Consider the following 21,813-nt stretch of genomic DNA (forward strand, 5'->3'; position numbering starts at 1 on the left):
GGCGAAGACGGAACAAGACAGATGAAGCAGAGAAGCCTCGTTTATACACTGACAGCTTCAAATTTCAGGCCGACAACATGGTTACATTTACATTTACATTTGCGGCATTTAGCAGACATGGTTACCAGTGGATGCACCAGAAATGTTGGATGTTTATGAAAAAAAAGGCACAATTGCAAGAAAAAAAGTGAGAATTAGGCAAAGAAATTTGTGACAGTAACAGGCTTCTATAGATTCAGGCCAAAGAAGACGACAGAAAGATTCCAAAGTTTGGGATCATTTCAAACTAAAACAAATCAAACACCGTACAGTGCGTTTACTTGTAAAAAAATGTAAACAGTAATCAGATTTTTTAATTTGTATATTTGTATTTGCATCTTGATGTAATATGGCAATAATGTCACTAAATGTGGTTTATTTTCACATATATCCATGTATGCAATTTCAGAATTTTATTTTTTCTAAAAAGGAAACAAATGACGTTCATTTTAAGAGACAGTCTTATTTTCTCTTGTATATTTAGTATTGCTTTTTAATTAAAGAATCCGATCTGATTACTCGATTGATCAAAAGAATAATTGGTATATATAATTCAAGCATTTAATTAATTAATTATTATACTAAGTTTATTATATATTAATACATTAATTATATCTTTTAGATGCTTTTAAACGAAAACAAAAATTGTCAAAACAATGTTATTAAAAATGATTTTTTCTAAGCATGGTTGTCAACTTGCCATTTGCAATTATCCTTTAAAACAATATAGATGTTAATTTACACAAATATGCTCCTTGCATACCTGAATGTTTGTTTGTTTTTTGTTTTTTTTTACAGAAATCTCCAATGTACTCCTCAAGAAGCAGCCACTATATGCTTTAAGATGTCAAAATGAATGATAGTTAAACTCAATATGTGGCTTTTTGCATTTGATACATTTTGTACATTTTATACATAAATTGCCTGAAATGTGTTTTATGTAGTTATAATAAGCAAAACATCTAATAAAATTTGTTTGTTTGTTTTATCCAATTAATTACAACCATTATCAAAATAATTGTTAGTTGCAGCCCTAGTTACATTTAATATTACATTTTCTAAAGATATGTTCTACTTAACTGTTCTATATTAACCTGAAATGACACGCAATTACAGGAAATTGGTTGATGGGTTGAAATCGCAGTGAAAATAAAAAATATTGACATTTCACCAAATTAATAGTTTATAACTAAAGTAACAAGCCTGTTTTGAAAATGTAAGAAAGTAGAAAGTACAGATTTGTGAGTTAAAGTAAAATATTGTATAAAAAAAATACATAATGGATTAAAGTACTGATACCAAAAAGATCTACTTAAGTACAGTAACAAAGAATTTGTACTTTGTTACTTCCCACCTCTGAGTGGCAGTGTGCTTTACACCACTGCATCTGATGCTTTGCATTGCACTTGGTGATATAAGGCTGTAATGCAGCTGCTAGACCATGGAAACCCACTCTATGAAGCTCTCTACGGACTGTTCTTAAACTAATCTGAAGGCCACATGAAATTTGGAGGTCAATAGCTATTGACTCTGCAGAAAGTTGGTGACCTCTGTGCACTATGCGTCTCAGCATCCGCTGACTCTGCTCTGTGATTTTACGTGGCCTGAAACTTTGTGGCTGAGTTGCTGTCATTCCCAATCGCTTCCACTTTGTTAAAAAAAATAAGCTGACTGTGGAATACTTAGAAGCGAGGACATGTCACGACTGGATTTATTGCACAGGTGGCATCCTGGTACCATGCTGGAATTCACTGAGCTTCTGAGAGGGACCAATTCTTTCACTGTTTCTTTCAATGTTTGTAGAAGTGGTCTGCATGACCCGGAGCTTGATTTTATACTTGTAACCAAAACAATTGGAACACCTGAATTCAATTATTTGAATGGCTGAAAAAACAGGTGGAAATATTATATATAAATATTATCGAGCATAGTACAAAACATATATAAAAAATAATAGAAAAAAGTACAGAACGCATACATTATGTGATGAAGTTTAGTAGGTTAGACTAGTGTGTGTGTGTGTGTGTGTGTGTGTGTGTGTGTGTGTGTGTGTGTGTGCAATTAAAGTGTGTTCCTTTACTGCATGATTCAGGTTATTGAAATGTATTTACAATGATGACAAAATTCACGATATTGGGCAGAAAATTTGTACATTTACACCATTTCATATAGTTAGACAAATCACTGTTTCAAAGCGACATAATGGTGTTTCGTTCCCGAATGAATCAACAGGTTTAATGATTCGGTTCAAGTGCAATGACTCACTTACTAACCGTGACTTGCTGCCACCTACTGGCGATTTATATTTCACATTTAAAGTATGTTTTCTTTTTTTTTATAATCTCAAATATCAGTGTTCAACGTTTCATGTTTAAATTATCAAAACATTATTTAACAGCTTTGGTTACTTCAGGTTAAAACAATACAATTCCCTCTAAGCTGCATTAAACAGTGTGTAAATATATCTAAATACCACTTCAGATGCAACTTCTGTTTCCTCTGCATTGCAAAGATAAATTTCGTTCATACTGACTTTATTTGCTGGGTATTAGATGTCTTATTATTCTAATATTCAAAAGATGATGCACATTAAGGGAAAAAATGGGTTTAAAGGTAAACAATCTATTTAAACTTATTGGAAAAGATTAATCACTGTCACTGCTGTGAAATGACAACCACACAGAATATGAAAACAAAAACATTTTTGGAGTCATTTGTCCACAGTAGTCCTCAAGGTACCAATTAAATAACACACTGAGCAAAAGACAAACAAAAATAACTCGAGAGAGGTGAAAGTGAGCAGGTGAGAGTGGTCAACAATGTTTGTTGATAAATGACACAGAGTTGGCAAACTTTAAGTACCTGCAATACTGTGATATGTTTTAATATTCTTGGTCAATCACAAAGCTAAAAAACTATGAATCCATGGCACAATGGATGGGCTGCCAAGTCCTTATCCTTGATGCTCATCTTAATATATTCAAGGAGGAAATAGAGTGTACTCAAGACAAGCACTTCCATTAGGATATAGTAGATTTAAATACTGAAACCAGAGACACAATAATGAGATAAGATCATAAATTAAAAAAAAATAATCAATTCCAAATCTTCTGTGGTCATTTTGGATGTAACATGATTTTTTAAAAATAATACAAAAATAAATATTTAAACAAAATTATACAAATTCGATTTCCCTCAATAAAAATATGCACATTGAATAATAAAATCAGTCACAAAATAAAGTTTACAGCCAATTATTTAACAGCCATTTTATATAGTTTTACCAAGAGCCTTCACTTAGGCCAAATTATTTGCCAAAAAAGCACTTTTAAACTGACTATGAATGCTGTGGTAACTAAAGGCACATTATTTTGTTTTGTGAAAGTTGTGTTTTATGGTAGCTGCGATAACAAAAGGCCTATTATAGTTATGTCAACTAATCATCATCAACTTATCTTCATCTCCTGTGGGTGATTATTTAGGTTTTGAATGCAAAATTGCTTTCGTCTAATAGCTTTGAACATGTCACCCATGACTAGATATTTTGGATTAACGGGACATTTTGGTTGAAAAGAAAATCGAAAAAAAAAAAACCTAATATTCCAACTATAAGCACCAACACAATACTGTAAGGTTTCTTAGAACAATCCAGCAGTCTTTCATATTTGAATTTGTCAAGGAACCCAGATAGCAAATTTTTTCTGGGCCAGAAAGGGCTGAGTTCAGGCTGTTCTTTTGGCTCACATACCACCACGGCTTACGGTCCTTAATTGGCTCTAAAGCTGCATGCCTAAAGTAATCCAGACTTTAGCCAAAAGCAGACCATAACTCAGCCACAACCCATTCACACCTCCAGAAATCAGCCACAGCTGTCCCGCTACAAAGCCAGAATTTCCAAATTGACCAGATTTACCCCAGAACCCACCCACAATTTATCCAGAAGCCCCAGATGTCTACCATAAAAGGCCCAAATTGACCATATTTACCCCAGAACCCACCCACAACTTATCCAGAAGCCCACCAAAAAAAAAGCCATAACTGTACCAAAATGATTTAACTAGGTAAAATGTGTATATTCAAAAAGCACAACCACACAAATCCAAATTAACGTGTTTATTGTAATTGTTGTTTTAAAAAAAACATGGTAATAAAAAATTATACCAAAGCAATCAAATCAAAATACAAGAATAACACAGCAAAGAAAAACTACATTATAAACAAAATTAAACCAATATTACAATTAAAAACAAATGTAAGTGTTGTGCATAAATTAAAAGAAACCAAACAAAAGCTAGTTATGAAAGACCAAAAACATTTTAATACCGTGAAAGGCAAATATGAAAAATGACAAAAGTGTGAAAACAAAATTAAAACTAAAGAAAACAATAGTGCAAATTTTAAACAAAATTAACTTGTGCATAAATGGTGGGTTTCGTCTCACAGCCTCTAAAATAGAAGCATACAGACACAAGGTTAAATACATTTACATTATTGCTTTCTGCCCCTATGTTTTATGTATTTAGATTACATGACACAAAGATTCTTAACATTCCTCCATGTGAAAGTCATGAAAACAAAAGCTGCAAAAAATCATAAAACCACTTACCAATCACAACGTTTTTCAGTTCAAGACCTTGGAATGGGGTTTTTTCCATTTGCGCCTTTCCAGTTCATCCTTTTTTGCAAAGTCGTTTTTTATTGTCTGTTTCATTATACGCCAAATTTTGTCCTTAGCATCCACCCCACCAAGCAATCCAAGTTCAATTACCTGAAATGTTAAAACATGCTTTAGTGTTTGAACACTTGTAATTCAACTGATAAATCCAAAGTATTTTTTCTGTTAGATTGTATGGCGTTGATCACACACTACAACAGAAATTAGAACCAGGTTTGTAAGTGATAACAGCAGACAACAGTGCATAACTTTTACGGTTACCTACCACTTTCCGTCTTGTTTCAGGACTGGATCGAAGATTATTTTCAAGAGAAGTTAGGGACCTTAAATCTTCCACTGGAAAAAGAGTGGGACTTAGTTCGTTTTCCTCTGTGATCTCCCTTACATTGTTGGATTTCAGGTCTTGAATCATCCGTACAATGTTTCTTTGCAAAAGAATACTGTTGGGGGAGAGACAAAAAAAAAAATCTTGAGACAAAACAATGGCACTGATGCATGTTAAGATGTCAGTACAAGGCGTTTTAAATTGAAGCGTCTGAAACATGCATTTTATTCTGGGACTAGGATAAGCACTGTCTGGTACACTGCCCTTTGTGTGTGAATTAAATAGAACTTACATTTTTTGAATGGATCATCCATTGAATAGCTTCTTCTGGGTGTTTCACGATGCCACAGAGGTTGTGTTGGCTCCTCGGGAGATTGTAGCGTTGATCCTCTTTGCCATGACAATTGACTAATTTTCTGCTTCTGGAACCATCTGATGGGCAGTCTGGAAAAGAGTCTGAGCTGGTGACTGTGCAGGTAGGTCTATTGCTTGCCGTAACGACTTTCCTAGAGCACTTTCAAAGTTCTGCCATTGAGAGGTAGGGCTTCTTTCCATCAACACCTGTCTTGAGGTCCCTGGAACCTGTGTCACAGATGGGGACCTTTGGGGTCTGTGTTGTAGAGGACTTGGTTGAACCTCATCTAAAGCAGAGAAAGCTCTTTTTGATAGTGGTTGTATGTATGGGGCTTGCGGCAAATTCTTTTTCGGTGCAATGGCCTCCTCATCTGTATCGTAGTCGACCAATAGATCATCTACAGAGAAGAAAAGAAAATGAGTAATACATCTAAACAAACATGGTCCTTTCTGCAGTGACACACGACATGCAACTCGTCTGTTTCAAAGAATTACAATAATTACACAAGCTTACTTCATTTTCCGTTTCGGTGCTCTCAGGGGGTCAGTCTCTGCCTCTGACTGCAGATCTGTTTGTTGCTCTGCAAGAGGCAGCTTCCGACGTGCTTCACTGTAATTATCTATGATAGTGATAAGAAATAAAAATCAGTATGTTGTTTGCCGGTAAACCTTTAAAATTAAATGTATTGTATACAAAAAGGATTTATACATACTTGCAGTATATAGAATTCTAACTTTATATTGTATATAAATGTATTCTGTGTATAAAGTTTGAAATATAGATACTTTTCTTACAAAATCGCATCGATTACCCACAAAATACCCCAATTAACCCATTGAGCCGTGTGGATAACATGTGAAAGATAAATTGACTTTTTGGGTGTTTAAATCTGGAATGTGTTCCCTGGTTCCAGTTTTCTATTGTTATAAAGCTTGGAAGAGTGAGGACATTTACCAAGATAACGCCAAATGTCTTTGTTTGAAAGATGACCATGGACATGTATCTCGGATTGATTGATGGCGAGTAAATAATGTGGTACATTTATTTGTCTGCAGTATTAAAAGCATCAACTTACCTCAATGTAACGTTAATGCAAAAGTCGATAGACTCACTCCAAGAACTCCAAAAAACAAACAATTCGCGTCGCGTGATGATCAAACTCTGAACAGCAGTTTGAATATTTCCTCCGTAACGCGTGGCTGGTCGCTACGTACTTCCGGATTAGGTAAAAGTACCGCGAGAGCGAGAAATCACACGTAGAAGTCTAACATCTCGCGATAATGTGACGTCATCCGCATGTGGTGATTGTTGATTTATTCATTTATTTCAGTAAAAAAGATCATGTTCCTCAAGTCAGGTTTGCAGGTTTTGTTCACAGCCAGGAAAATCAACCGATTTTCAAAGTCTACCCTTCAAATGCATTGCAAGGTTAAACAATAGGACTTCAGAATATGGTTTTAAAGAAAAAAAATGTACAGGTATATTTTATTACAGCCAAAACTGATGTTATATTATTACAAAAGTAGGCTTTACAGGGTTAATTACTTTGTAGTCCTCATTTTAAATAGCCTTTGATGCGTTTCTGCGACAGGAATAAATATTTTAAAGGAATTAAAAACTGCAAGAAAACATTTTATGTTATTAAAACTGTTTGGATAAAATTAACCTTATAATGGTATATACATATAAAAGAAAATAGCATGAATCTTTTTGCTTTTTGGCTAACCAGAACCTACCCATATCTCAGCCGACTATTTACTCTTTTATGGCAGACCAAACTCAAGCCAGGGCTCAACCAAAAAAGGTACCTTTTGCTTTTGGCTGGCTAGACTCATGCCACAACTCCCCCGAAAGCTGTTTCACACAAGGGTGTGAACAAAAGAGAGCCCGAATTAAGCCATAAATGCCCAGTGTAAGCCAGAATTGTGCCAGAATGTTTGCTATCTGGGAATCATCATTCTGTACTGTTCCTGTTCAACTGCTGGTACTTTTTTATTTAAATGCAATTAAATGCAATGTAAATGTATTTACTTACTTGGTTTTTTGGTACTGAAACAAACGAATAATTAAATAATTATAAATAAAAATAATAATAATAATAATAATAATAATAATAAAGTAGATTCGCCTTTCGCAAAAGCTGCGCGGATAGCGGAGATCTTTCTAGAATCTCCCAATCAACTGTAATCAAATATTTACCATATATGCTATGCAACTATCTCAAATATTAAAACAAATTAACTTTAAAAGCATAGTTACGATAAGTAACTAATTTATCTACTACATGTCATAAAAATCCTTAAAATAAAACAAAATCTTAGTTGTACACATCATTTTTTCAAGAAACTTTTGCCTAAAATTATGCGTGACAAGCAAAAAGTCTAATTCCTTTAAGAATTAGTGCAAAATGTAAAAAAATAAAAAAAATTAAAAATAAAGCCTTACTTTTATTAAAGATGTAGTATCACCTGAAATTTATTCCGAAAATCCTTCGACTTCGCTTCGGTACAACAATGTATAACTGCCACGTATTTGCCCCCACACTTTTTAACGCTATTGGTGGGCATACGTAAATCTCTTATTCAACGCGCAAAAACATTCATGCAACACGAAATGCACCGTTAATATCAAAACTCGTTTTCTCTTGTTAATTAAAAATGTTGGTAAATGCAGTACCAGAAAATAATACAATGTCAAGTACAACAAACCTATAGGACACCAAACATTAACTTGTTGATTAAGCAATAATTTCATATTATCAAATACATACTACAAGCATCTAAGTTTACTTATCCGTTCTGAACTTGCAAGAAACTCAAACTTAAAAGCAGTCAACACCAAATCTGTATTATATTGACTAAATGTGGGTGTCGTTTATAGCGGATTTACGGTAAATCACGCCTTGCCACGTGAGAGAATGTACGGTGGCCGAGCAGTGCAGAACAAAATAAGTCTGGAAAAAGAATGTCTTCTTTTGGTTAAAAAAGATAGACATCGGTCGAACACAATGAAAATATTTTTTTTTTTGCAAGCAATAAAAAAAAAAAAAAAAAAAAAATGCAGTGGTGGGTCGTGCATTTCACACCCAGGTCTTCAGTGGTGTCCTACCTGAATCAATCCACCTCTTAATACTCTTAATATCACAATACCAACTGTGGCATGATTATGCCACGTCTATGGAAAGCATAAATTTTATACAGAAACACGTAATAATAGAAAATAGAACGCGGCATCACAGACAGGTATCTCATATAGCGAGAATTAATGCCAGTGCAAAAGAAAATATCATAGAAGGATTATATTTAAAGTTATACTTGACTTTTGACTTGATGTAAATTCCTGTCTTGGTGTAGACCCATTCAGTGTTTGTAAACAAAATGCACAGAACCTGGGGTCTATTCTTCATATGTGAATTACTGAAGAAAAAAAGGACAAGGGAATATAAATCTCAAATTAGTTGTTTTTAATTCAAAGAAAACCTTTCAAATTAAAGTGCAATAACAAAAACACCACAGTCCATTTACTTTAGTCTAATATAAGTTATACACTTACGCAGCAAAAAAAGATCTCCTGGTATGTCATTTATGATAATGGGAGAAATTGGAAATGCAAATTCAGACAGTGAACGCAGGCAATGAACTTCCTTTCGACAGCATTACACTTTCAGCTGGGTCTGCATCACTGGCACCTGACTTGTCCAGCTCCATCTTTCTTTCTTGTGAGTTTAGGGGGTCTGTTCTCCCACCTAGGAAACCAATTGTGCAGTAGTTTCTGGGGCTGGAGTAGTTTTCTTTTTTCTTGGCTTGCATTATTTTATTTTATTTTTACTTAGTAACAGATATGATTGAAAATGTAGTTAAGTGCAATACTTCAAACAAAACATACAAATTACAATTACAGATTTTTAAAACTACTTTAAAAAGTAGAAGTTCACAAAAAAAAAAAAAAACCCTAATCAATTACAGTAATGTGGGTATGTCATTTGTTACTTTTCACCTGTTTTTTGCCATCACATCTCTGTGTTCTGGACTTATTTTCCTGGATTTTTTTTTACTTGATTAGTTTGGTATTAGCCTTTTATATTAGGATTTAGATATGTTTTGTGTTACTCTCTTTGTTTACCTGAATCAATTTAATTAGGCTTTATTAGCATGAAGAGGTTATAAAAAAACAAATCTTTAAAAATATATATTATTATACTACAATCCAAATGTAAAAAGATTTCTTTTACAGACATGGTAAGCATTGTATTTTCCATTTGATATTTCACTGACACTTTTTTTTTTTAAACAAAAAAGAATTTGCACTATAAATTTTTTTTTGACTACATGTAGTCACAAAGCAGCTGGAATAATTAAAAGCTAGAGACAAGAACCATGAATATGCAAAGAAAGTTGTTGTTGATGTTGATGTTTTGTTTTGTGGTTAAACATTTTGTCAATTTGTTAACATTTTGGTAACACTACCATTTGCCTAAGTAATGTTTTTTTGTAAAGATATGTTTATTACAGTTGTAAAATATTCAAACACAGTGTATCAAAAACATTACATTTTTCCCACTTATGGAAAGTAAAAAAAAAAAAAACACCCCCTTCCGCACAGTACATATTTTATTATTATATACTTTAATCTGTACTTGTGTCAATATCTGTCATACATATCCATCCATCCCTTCTGTTTAATTCATGTATGTGTATATAAAGTACTATAAATTATGAAAAGGGTAATAAAATTAAAAAAAGCAGAAAAAATAGATACATATATATATATATATATATATATATATATATTAGTCCCATAGCTCCTCCTTTGTCATCTTGGCTTTGTGCCTGTTGGAAGATAAACAGTCACCCCAGTCTGCGGTCTGAGTCATATTGCTGCCACCAGCCTGCTTTCAAAGTAGGGATGGTATTGGTTACTTTTTCACTTTGTTAAAGTCTTATTCCAAATGGATTATCATCATATAACGAATGAATATTAAATTTTTTTTGGTAGAAAAGGGGACACCTCCGGGGTGAAGCTCTAACTCACTGGATATTTACCCTGTTCTAGGTCTAAATTTTTATAACAATATGTGCATACTTGAAGCCACTTTATATCTTGGAGAACACAAAATAAATGCTAAGCAAAGTTTTTTTTTTCTTTTAAAAGATTAGACATTTATTTCTAAGTGTATTAACACACTGAATAATTGATGCACTCTGAAATGTGATGAATGAGTAGATGAATAGATATAGAAAATAAATGAAAACTATTTGGATAATTCAATTAATAGCAAATTAAACAAACAAACAATTTCACTGCTTCAATCTTCCACTTCATCACTGTCCTCCACCTCTTCTGTTGTTCTGTCCACCTCATTCATGTCAAGTAGTCCAGAGAAAAAGTCCCCTGCTCTTTCAAATGCTTTACTACTAAGAGCCTTGAGATGGCCATCTTTTTTCTTCTGCTGTCGGTAATCGCTGACCCTCATTGCAGAGAGTCCTGAAATGTCCCAGAATTTGATGAGTTGGTCATGACCACAGCTGGCAAGAAAGTGTTTGTCCCATGAGCAAGCAATTTCCTCAATGGGTTCCCCGATATGCTGCCCCACACTGCCAACAACCCGATTAGGCAAGATATTGACAGCTCTGCAGAGGAGGTAAAATATAATACATTAATTTAAAGCATGAAAAAGCACTATCCAAAGCATGCATGTGAATAAGTTTGGAAACTAAACTAACCATTCTGATTTCAAACAAAGAAATATTTACTGAATTGACTGCTTTTTGGTGTCTGCATGTTGATTCATTAAAGGATTTTTATATGTCATCTTTGATATACCACTTTTGTTTTACCTGAATGTTTCTTGCAAAAATGTATTCTACAGCTATCAGCCTGATTTAATAACTTGATTTAATGTAAATCAAATGTGTGTCAAATACTAGGCAAATTAGTATGATTTCCTATCCAGGCCATTTAATATAATTATTATAAAAATGATAAAATGTATATTAAACCCGATAGCATTTATGTAATCTGTATACAAATAAAAGCACTTTGAGATTCATTATTTCCTTTCTACTTCTATTTAATAGGTGTGCAACAGTACAGGGTTTATGTGCCTCGGTTTTTAATTCATGGTTCAGTTCAATTCAGTTCAATTTGGGTACACTTAGGGGGAAGAAACGCAAAAATTGTTTGCCGTTTTTGATCAACATTTGTGAAGAACAGTTTACACTTTTAAAACTATTTTAAATAAAATGCCTGCTTGGTTAAATAATATAAAATATATTAAAAAAAAAATTATATTTATATTATATATATATATATATATATATATATATATATATATATATATATATATATATATATATATATATATATATATATATATATAAAATAAAGAATAACATTTCATGCAGTTTTTATTATATTAATTAAATTGATTTTAAAAGATTTGTTCTACTTAACCGTTCTACTTATTATCAGCATACTTTAAAAAACGTCTTTATTTCTTCCATCCTTCATTTATTCACTCCCTCGATATGTGGAATTGTCAGGATTTTCTCCTTTTAAGAGAAACTCTTAAAGCTGAACATAAAACGCCAAGGAATTCAAATTGCTACCGTTGGCAGAATGTGAAAAACAACACACTACAAATCGTATTTTGTATATTTTAACTATGTTCCGCACATAAAAAGGAATGCAATCGGTACACGTGCACTGAACCTAAACACTGTACTGAAATCTTTCGGTACAAATGCGTGTACCATACACCCCTATTATATACTGTGATAAAAGACTAAATTAACTGCATGTCCAAATATTTATGGTCTTAAGTGTCAAACATAAATTGAACTTTTTAAAAATGTCAGTTAATAAAAATAAATAAATAAATAAATAAAAACATAAGAAAACACACCTAGACAAGTAATAACCGAGGTTGAGTGAAGAATTCATAATTTTTTTTGTTAATAATTCACATTAATAAAAACTTTACTATGCTTAAACTTATGGATGCTAACACTCCTTTGTTGTTTCCATAACTCTGTAATATATCTGTATCAATCACTCTTATTAAAAAGATATTACCTTAAATTCCTGTCAGCTTCAAAACAGCTATATGTTTGGCTTTACATAAAGTTTTTAGCAGAATAATTTAAGCCTCTCAAGAAACAAATAAGCCTGGTGCAACATAGAAAATAATTATAATAACAAACCGGGTCTATAAAAAAAAAATATATATATTATATATACAGTACAGACCAAAAGTTTGGACACACCTTCTCATTCAAAGAGTTTTCTTTATTTTCATGACTATGAAAATTGTAGAGTCACACTGAAGGCATCAAAACTATGAATTAACACGTGGAATTATATACATAACAAAAAAGTGTGAAACAACTGAAAAATGTCATATTCTCAAATGTCATCACTCTCCTTCTTGGTCAAATAGCCCTTGATGCCTTCAGTGTGACTCTACAAATTTCATAGTCATGAAAATAAAGAAAACTCTTTGAATGAGAAGGTGTGTCCAAACTTTTGGTCTGTACTGTGTGTGTGTAATGTAATATTATATATATATATACACATATATATATATATACACATATATATATACATATATACATATATATATATATATATATATATATATATATATATACACATATATATATACATATATATATATATATATATATATATATATATATATATAAAATGGGTGATGTCAAACTTAGCCAAAATCCTTTAGACAGGAGGAGAGGAATCGACATGAACTAAGAAATATCAATAAATAAATAGGAGTAAAAACAGGTATTCAGAAAAGAAAAGTGCAATTTTTTAAATACAATATCTTGGAACAACCTGTAGTTTCAATCATGTTTACTGCCTTCAGTTTTAATCACTGTAGTGTTATATCCATTTGCATGTTCCCTTACCTGATGACTCCATCCATAGAGGCAGTACACAAAATATTTTCTGTAATCGGTATAATGCAGTCTACAGACTCTGCCTGAAGGGCAAATCGATCACTAGTTGCCCCAAATCCGTTCCAGTTAAAGATGTAGAGCATCCCTTCGCTGGAGCCACACACCACTTTTCGACCATGCTGTCATTATAAAAAAAGCACAAAGACAGTTAAAGTTAGCAAGTTTGTTTTATAACAATTGTATAAATTACCAAACTACAGTGGAACCCGGTTATGTTGCCGGCGTAGGGGATGCCAAAAAGCGTCGAGGTAACCGATGATCGAGATAAACAAAAACCAATATGGTGGCAATATATTAACGTGCTTGAATTTTTTTATGTACATGATGTGCGTTATTAAATGAGAATGTACATGCATGTGTTTTTGGAGGTTTTTTTTACACAACAGCTTTGCCATGATGTGTTTGACGAAGGCATGCTATAAAAATGTACATACATGTTTGTTTACACCAAAAGGCAAAAGTGCACCAACTAACAGCAGAGATTTACAAGTATACAATACAAACCACCGTCGATTATCAAAACAAACCTTTATTATATTCTCCAACATTGCAAACACAAAGATCGCTCACAAAATCACAAAAAATATGCGGGGTGTAGTTCGTTTTTACAAAAAGCTAACCAGTGTCAACATTAAATTCTCAAGTCATTTCACTCTGACACACAGCTCTGAAACGTATCCTACACCTGTAGCATCTGTAAGGCTTGATTTTTCTGCCACTTCCGCGAGTTTTTCTGCGGCTGCACAGTGCCGTCTCACTTCCGTATTTTCGCATATATAAGACGCACCCTGGGTGAGGAGTATGTAAAACTTTCTATAAGACGCGTCTTATACACGCAAAATTATGGTAGTGAGATGGTGACGTGGCAAAAGCCAGCGATTGGTCATGCGCATCGAGATAACCGACGTTAAGTGGCAAATTTGCCCCCCCTTGTGCTTGAGATATTAGGGTTCGTCAACATAAAAGAATCGACATAACTGATTAAAAATGCTAAGACAAAGCGAGAATTTAGCGGTTCCACTTCAAAAACTTCGACTTAATAGGGTTGGCGAGTTAACCGAGGTCGAGATAAGTGGGTTCGACTGTACCATACAACCCTAACACTTTTTTCCCCATGAGCTACAACCAGCAGGCTTAATAGGTTTCATGATTATACTGTTTTTTAAGTTTTAAATTACAAATCTGCTGCCAGAGGCTGAATAATGTTGTTAAATCTAATCTAAAAAAATTTATAAAGTGTGTATGTGTGCATCACCTTCATAATGGATATAGAAGTGAGATCACCATCCTGGATTTCAGAGAGCAGTTCAGATCGTCTTCTCTTTAAATTTACCACACCCAGAGTTCCATCACCACTAGCAAAACCCACCAGATAAAAATAAAGCAGAATCAATATATGTAGACAAGTTATATTTAAATATTAGTTATGCAAATAAGTAAGTACAAACTAATCAAAATCTAAACATGCACTTAACTGTATACTGTAATTTCCGGACTATAAAGCGCACCCAGTGAATTTTACAAATATTTGTATTTTAAACATAAATAAACCGCACCTGTCTATAAGCCGCAGGCGTCTACACTAATGAACTTTACACAGGCTTTAACGAAAGACACGTTACACACAGTGTAACGGGTGAAATTTGTTGCGCTTGTATATTTCCACTATTACTGCATGTGTGCAAGATGAGGAATATGTCCTTATTATTTTCTGATGCTCATTTCTAAGTTTCTTTGCCAAGAAAAATAAAAAAAGCACGAGTTTTGGAAACCTGTCTGTGCTTATATGATTTCTGTTGTAACTGGAGTTAGTGAGCTCTCCCTTCACCCAGACTCAACGCGCTACAATGGCTTGTATCTAAACAGTAGCCGACCAAGTAAGTCATTGTTCACTGTCTTCCTCCTTCCTTTCACAACTATTTCTCTCTGGAGTTTACCTTTTGGCATCGTCGTGCGTTTAAAAAAATAAAGTTTTTTTCTCCCGATGCCGTGCAGCTCAGAACACAGGTGAGGTGCGTTTTTTCGTTTCCGTTCGGAAATTTCATTGGTCTTATGTTATTGGTCTAGAATTATTAAAAATGCATGCGAATATGAGGAAAAAGAGAGTGCATCCAAAATGTTTGTAAATTCAGTGGAACTTTTCTAAAATTGTAAGGGAAAGAAATTACACCAATTCAATTTGTATCATTTATCATTGCAATAAGCTTAAGTACCTGGAAGATAGTAAAGTCTTCTTCGCTGGATCAACAGCTATGTCACTGATGTAGTCTTCATGTTGTTTTATTGACATGAAAGAAGTGCCTTGTCTCATATCCCACACTTTCAGTGTGCCCTCATCATCTCCAGTGGCAATCATATTTTCATTAACTAACAGCAAGGCATTGATAGACTTGCTAAACAGAAAAATAAAGTCAGTTTTCAGCAGGTACTCTCAAACACTGTCCCCACTATCCAGCACGCAGTTCTGAAACTACAGTTTAAAAATATAGTTTATTCATAGCTTGTACATTTGTCAAAGATTCACACGTTTTATATTCTTGGAATCCTAGAGTCAAAACATAGAAAATGCCTATTAAGAGGTTCACTCTACGAAGTTTTCTGAAAAATGTTGCTATTTTTAAAAAATCTCTCCTGAAACTTGGCATGCAGCATCTCTGTCCAATGTGCCAAAATGTGAAGACATTCATCTAAAATACATGTCATCAGCCAATAAATTTTGAGCACCTGTTAGTCAAGGTTAAGAAAGCCTATCGGAATGAAACTTAGTGGGCATGTTTGACCCAAGCCTGTACAAATTTTGGGAAGAAAAAAAAAAAAAAACAAACACGGGGGGGGGGGGGGGCCACAATATCATGTTTTTCAAGTGCATAAACTATTGTGTATTGCACGCTTTATCTTCATACACTTAATCGTCATATCATTTGATAGATCTCCTGATGCTGAGCAAGTCAATCAAATCCTTCATTATTTTAAAAACTTACTTTTTTACAAACTAGGTTCCTAGTTTTTTTTTGCCTGATTGGAACCAAACCAGTGCAGAAATGTTCCATGGGCATAGACCATTATCAAACTCGGTGAGTTGTATGAGCTGAATATTTGGTCAAATAAAAAGATTTATGGAGCTTGGACACTTTGTTGGTGCTATAAGGTAAGGAAGATCCATAGAAATGGCTCTAACTACATAATCGTCGACCTGAAATGTGCCATTGGACACAGACACTGCATGACAAGTTTCAGATCGACGGTTACAAGGGTCTATGCAGACATTCGCCATATCTCAAAAACCATGGCCGCCATTTGCCAATGAATTTGGATCACCTATTTCACAAGGAGGTCGATTGGAGAATCGGTGGGCATGTTCTCAATGTCTTTTTCCTTATGAGCTTCAATGCCTTAGGCGCTTGAACACAGCTAATCGCTGCTTACGGCTATATTTTTGCTTGTTTTGGAAAGCCTGTTCAAATTCGGTTTCGTTGAAATGAATACAAAGAAGCAAAATGTTACAGATGTTTGAGTACTCGACCAAATTAAAATAGATTGGCAGGTGGCAGTTATTTTGCTCAAAGTTACATAAAAAAATCAAGCTAAAACCTAGAACCCGTATCCTATTCAAATGTTGGTAATTAAATTTTATAGTATCATGTAAATGCACAAAACTCTCTGTTGCTATCCCATCTATATCCTGAATGGCTGTAAGGTTAAAAATCTACTATTTAAATAAAACAATTATATTCAAAAATGAAAGCAATGTTTGTGCGTCTCATTGCAAACATGCACAGACAATGAATGTATAAATTATCCAGACAGATCCATGAAAGTAACAACTGGATTCAATGTATGTAACATTTATCAGATTCACATTTTTTAATTGTTTAATACCTGTGAGCTTTAGGAATACGCTTAACAAGTTTTCCAGCCACAACATCCATGATGTGAACAGCCTTGTCTTTGGACACACTAAATAATTCTAAAAGAGAGAGAGAAATGTACTAAAACAATTCATCTTTAAAAAGATTTAAACTTTACGTATATACAATGCCTGTAAAAAGTTTGAAAACACCTCATCACAGAAGTGTTTCGAAAACAATAAATGACTAGATGTTTCCAAACTAGACAGACATTGTAAAGATTAATAAAGCATGTTAATACAGACTCACTCACTTTCTCCATCATTTGAGAAAGCAATTTTTCTGCAGGATTTCAGGTGATGCCCAGATGACCATAGCTCTTTGTTCTCCCCATCATTGCAAGAGTATCTGTATCTGCAATGCAGGTAGGGGCATAAAAGTGTCGGTAGTTTTCAATTGTTTTCAGCAGGTAAATTCTTAAAAGGTAGTAGTTTAACACATTGCTGTATATTGGTACTGCTTTTAACATGCACTACTATCTTGGCAAAAAAAAGGACTACAAAGGGTTCTTTAAATGGTTAATGTTTTTAACCTAGTAAAGATTTCCTACTTGGAAGCATTCTAGGAAACCCCCTGGAAGGGATTAACATCAAAGAGCTACAAAATTCATAGGTACTATAGTCATATATATATATATATATATATATATATATATATATATATATATATATATATATATATATATATATATATATATATATATATATATATGTGCCTGTTAAAACATGTAGACAAAAATAAGCCATTACTGTTTCTCATGAATATGTGCTAAACTGCATTTTTCGACTGAAAAGAAACGCACAAATATATGTCGCCATCCACATCTCCAGCAGCAAGGATGTCTTCTTTAGGATGAAATGCCAGCGTGTTAACAATGGCCTCTTGTTTGATGTCTTCTGGAGTCTCTCTAATCTTTTGTGTTTGGGGTTTGGATGTTTCTTCCTAACATAAAACAATATGAGACAAAAGTTTTAAATCCTTATGGCTATACAGGGAAATATAAAGAAACAGTCAAATATATACCACAATTCTAATTGATTTGTTTCAAAATTCAGTCCAACCCTGAATAGGAGATTTAGGAAATGTGGCATTTTATACTTTACACACCAAAAAAAAGTTGTTTTTAAAATGTTCATTAAGTAAATCATAATTTTTTTAATAATCTGATTACATAAAGTTGTTCACATTTTAATTGTCTTATTGTTTACAGCCAAAACCTATATGTAATATTGTAGCCATTATGTCTGCCAATGAAATAATATAAAAACACCCATCAAAATCTAAACTCCCATGTATGTAAAAGATTTTCCTGAATTAGAAAACTGCATTTTTTGTTTTTAGTTACTGTCTCAGACAGAAGTCACACAGTCACCTGAAGAAGCAGAGAAAGGAGAACTAATGGTTTGTGCAACATGTCTGTATAAATATAAAAAACCCACAACATAAACATAATTATACATATGTGTAATTTGACTGACTTTTACCCACATTTAACCCAAATAGCTGTTGGAAGGTATATTTCAAAGTCTCATCTTAAAAATATAACTGTAACTGATAAATATAGAATAACAAGCCATTCCAAGCCAAATGAAAAGTCTCATTATTCTTGGCATTCATTCTAAAAGTGTAGTCAGACTGGATTCTTTTCAAATAAATCTAAAATGGTTAAGTCTGAGTTCTGTTTAATGTTAATTCAGAAACGTTAAAAAAAAAAAAAAAAAAAAAAGTTTCAGAAATGTTATTGCCCCTTCAATAACAGTCAGTTCATTTTAATTCATTGTTTTCAATGTAGACTAATGAAAATCTTAAAAAGCAGCTCAATATGCCTTGATAAAAAATCATTTAATACTCTCTCTGAGCCTTTATTAGAAACAGCTTAGAAACACCCACCGGTTCATGCATTTCATCTAATTATCCAATAATGTAGCTGCAGTGCAATGCATAACGTGGTATGGAAATATTAGCATCCTAATTTTGTAATATACATTTCTGCATGAAGAAACACCTTCAGAAATCATTGTCGGTGAACAAAGTTCACAATGTCATCCACAAATGCAGGTTAAAAATATGCCAAGCAAAGAAAAAGCCATACATAATCCCGAAATGTTGCCACCTTATCTAAGCCAAATCTCATTTAAAATAGACTGAGGCTAAGTGGAAAACTGTTCTGTGGTCAAACAAATCAGAATTTTTAATTATTGTTTTGAATCTGGGCATCACATTCTCTAAACTAAAGAAGAGACAGACCATCCAACACGTTCTCAGCACTTTATGGTTTAGGGTACATTAGAGCCTACGGGATGGACAGCATTCACATCTGAAAAGGCACCACCAATGTTGAAAAGTATATACAAGTTTTAGAGCAACATATGCTTCCATGGGGAAGGCTTTGCATATACAAGAATGTGCTAAACCGCATACTGTATATATTACAACAGCATAGCTTCGTAGTAGAAATTAAATGAAAAAAACACCAAAGAAGACCCATGACTGTTAGAATACTGTACCCGATACGAATGGGACAGCATTCCCCTCCCAAAACTCCAGCAACCGGTTTCCACAGTTCCCAAACGTATACAGATTGTTATTGAAAAAACTGCTACATACTGCTACACAACTGCTCTACATTTGGCATGATATGAAGTCGACTGCATCTATAATCACTGCAGTTTTTCGTTGCTACATTATACGTATGTATTCCGGTACAGGGGACAAGGCGCCCTGAAGCAACGAGGAATTGCAGAGATTTTGGATGCAGTCGACTTCATATCATGCCAAATGTAGAGCAGTTGTAGTTGTGTATTTATGATTTAACAATATTTTGCATTCCGTATGTCGTATATTGGAAGTCTTTAGTATCCCATGGCGTCCGTATGCTTTACACTTGTTAACATGTAGAAAATGTATAAAAAAAAAATTTACTTACATTCATTTCTACAGCACTGAGAATTTCATCCTCTGGTGAAATCTCGTGTTTCAACTCGGTGCTCGCCATGTTGCTTGTCTGCCGAAAAAATAAACTTCCAGGTTAAAGGTCTTCAAACTACGGTGGCCCGGACAACGAAAGGAGACGTTTTTCGTTTCCTACAAGATTGCATATTAATCAACTGTTTTTATAGATATATGTGTATAGCTATATGTGTCACTAGATAGTCAAAGAAATTGTAAGAGGTTAAATCAAAATAAACAAGTAAATAAATAAATATAAAATATGTCACAGTCTGTCCGAATACTCGTTTACCACATCCATAAACCTCCTCCCAGGCCTTCCTCTTTTCCTCCTTCCTGGTGGCTCCATTTTTTGCATTCTCCTACCGATATACCCCATGTCCCTCCTCTGCACATGTCTAAACCATCTCAATCACGCCTCCCTCACCGGGTCTCCAAAAAACCTACATGTGCTGTCCCTCTAATAAACTCATTTCTAATCCATTCCATCCTCGTCACTCCCAAAGAAAACCTCAACATCCTCAGCTCTGCTACCTCCAGCTCCACCTCCTGTCTTTTTCTTAATGCCACTGTCTCGAAACCATACAACATTGCAGGTCTCACCACAGTGATACCTTTCACTCTCGCAGATACTCTTCTATCACAAATCACTCCTGCCACTCTTCTCCACCCACTCCACCCTGCATGCACTCTTTTCTTTACTTCTCTAACACACTCTATTACTTTGCACTGTTGACCCCAGGTACCTAAACTCCTCCACATTCTCCACCTCTTTTCCCTGCAAACACACCACTCCACTGCCCTCCCTCTCATTTACACACATGTGCTCATGTACAAATCACAATTTCATCTGCAAACATTATAGTCCACGGAGACTTTTGTCTGACCTCGTCCGTCAATCTGTCCATCACAACTGCAAACAGGAAAGGAAACAGGACGTATGCACTGGAGAGCCTTCTCTTCCACATTCCTCTCCTTAAGGCATTCCTACCCATCACCTCCTAATTACCTCTGTTTCCTTCACCAACATGCCCATTAAAGTCTGCCCCAATCACTAATCTCTCTTTTCTTGGTACACCTACTACCACTTCATCTAACTCACTCCAAAATTTTTCTTTCTCCTCCATCTTGCAACCCACTTGTGGAGCATAAGCACTGATGACATTTATCATCACCCCTTCAACTTCCAGCTTCACATTCATAACCATATCAGAAACTCTCTTCACCTCCACTACACTCTTACTGTACTCTTCCTTTAGAATCACCCCTACACCATTTCTCTTTCCATCCACACCATGCTAGAACAGTTTAAACCCACCTCCAAAGTTCTTGGCCTTACTCCCTTTCCACTTGGTCTCCTAAACACAATATATCTACCTTTCTCCTCTCCATCATATCATCTATCTCTCTCTCTTTACCAGTCATAGTACCAACATGCCACATTAGGAATTTCTATTTATTTTGACCTGTGCCTGCATGACTTTATGCATTGTCCTGCTGCCACATGACAAGTCTTCTTTACCAACTGAACCTTCATAAAGGCTCCTGCAAGGTTCTGTCCCGCTCTTGCAAATATGTTACTTTAG

The 21,813-nt window shown here is 34.2% G+C and overlaps 2 protein-coding genes across 17 annotated transcripts in view; both read right to left on the reverse strand.

The window, feature by feature from the left end:
- p4ha2 (procollagen-proline, 2-oxoglutarate 4-dioxygenase (proline 4-hydroxylase), alpha polypeptide 2) overlaps window positions 1–8,239 on the reverse strand; it is a 64,035-nt gene extending 55,796 nt beyond the window's left edge. For 3 of the 15 annotated variants that reach the window (XM_046867990.1, XM_046867993.1, XM_046867985.1), the window contains exon 1: window positions 7,840–8,239. The gene's annotated coding sequence lies outside the window, so the exon portion shown is untranslated. Of the gene's footprint in view, window positions 1–4,137; window positions 4,486–4,645; window positions 4,808–4,979; window positions 5,155–5,331; window positions 5,792–5,907; window positions 6,014–6,469; window positions 7,444–7,839 lie in introns of those variants that run through there. The other 12 variants (XR_006928000.1, XR_006927998.1, XR_006927996.1 and 9 more) reach the window with 12 other exon arrangements.
- A 2,396-nt stretch (window positions 8,240–10,635) lies between these two features.
- wdr55 (WD repeat domain 55) lies at window positions 10,636–21,150 on the reverse strand. 2 transcript variants are annotated; one of them, XM_046867029.1, is made up of 9 exons: window positions 21,115–21,150; window positions 20,205–20,282; window positions 18,081–18,220; window positions 17,532–17,632; window positions 17,250–17,337; window positions 15,584–15,763; window positions 14,626–14,725; window positions 13,320–13,489; window positions 10,636–11,024 (listed from the first exon to the last, which is right to left on the reverse strand). In XM_046867029.1, the coding sequence occupies exons 1-9, from the start codon at window positions 21,133–21,135 to the stop codon at window positions 10,700–10,702; spliced, it is 1,203 nt and encodes a 400-aa protein (XP_046722985.1). In that variant the 5' UTR covers window positions 21,136–21,150; the 3' UTR covers window positions 10,636–10,699. The 2 variants fall into 2 exon arrangements, with proteins under 2 accessions (XP_046722985.1, XP_046722984.1); XM_046867028.1 differs by lacking the exon at window positions 21,115–21,150 and adding an exon at window positions 20,520–20,591.
- Window positions 21,151–21,813: the final 663 nt, after the last annotated feature.

This window comes from Silurus meridionalis, chromosome 15 (genome assembly GCF_014805685.1).
Source record: "Silurus meridionalis isolate SWU-2019-XX chromosome 15, ASM1480568v1, whole genome shotgun sequence".
In the NCBI taxonomy this organism is placed as follows: domain Eukaryota; kingdom Metazoa; phylum Chordata; class Actinopteri; order Siluriformes; family Siluridae; genus Silurus; species Silurus meridionalis.

What these genes read in the sequence shown, in the direction of transcription:
- wdr55 (XM_046867028.1), bottom strand. Translation starts at nt 20,585, where the DNA reads ATGCAAAAAATGGAGCCACCAGGAAGGAGGAAAAGAGGAAGGCCTGGG. An exon ending in GTGGATGGCGACATATATTT is followed by an intron (nt 17,633 to 18,080) that starts GTGCGTTTCTTT and finishes CCTGCATTGCAG; the next exon opens with ATACAGATACTCTTGCAATG. An exon ending in AAGACTTTACTATCTTCCAG is followed by an intron (nt 14,726 to 15,583) that starts GTACTTAAGCTT and finishes GGGTTTTGCTAG; the next exon opens with TGGTGATGGAACTCTGGGTG.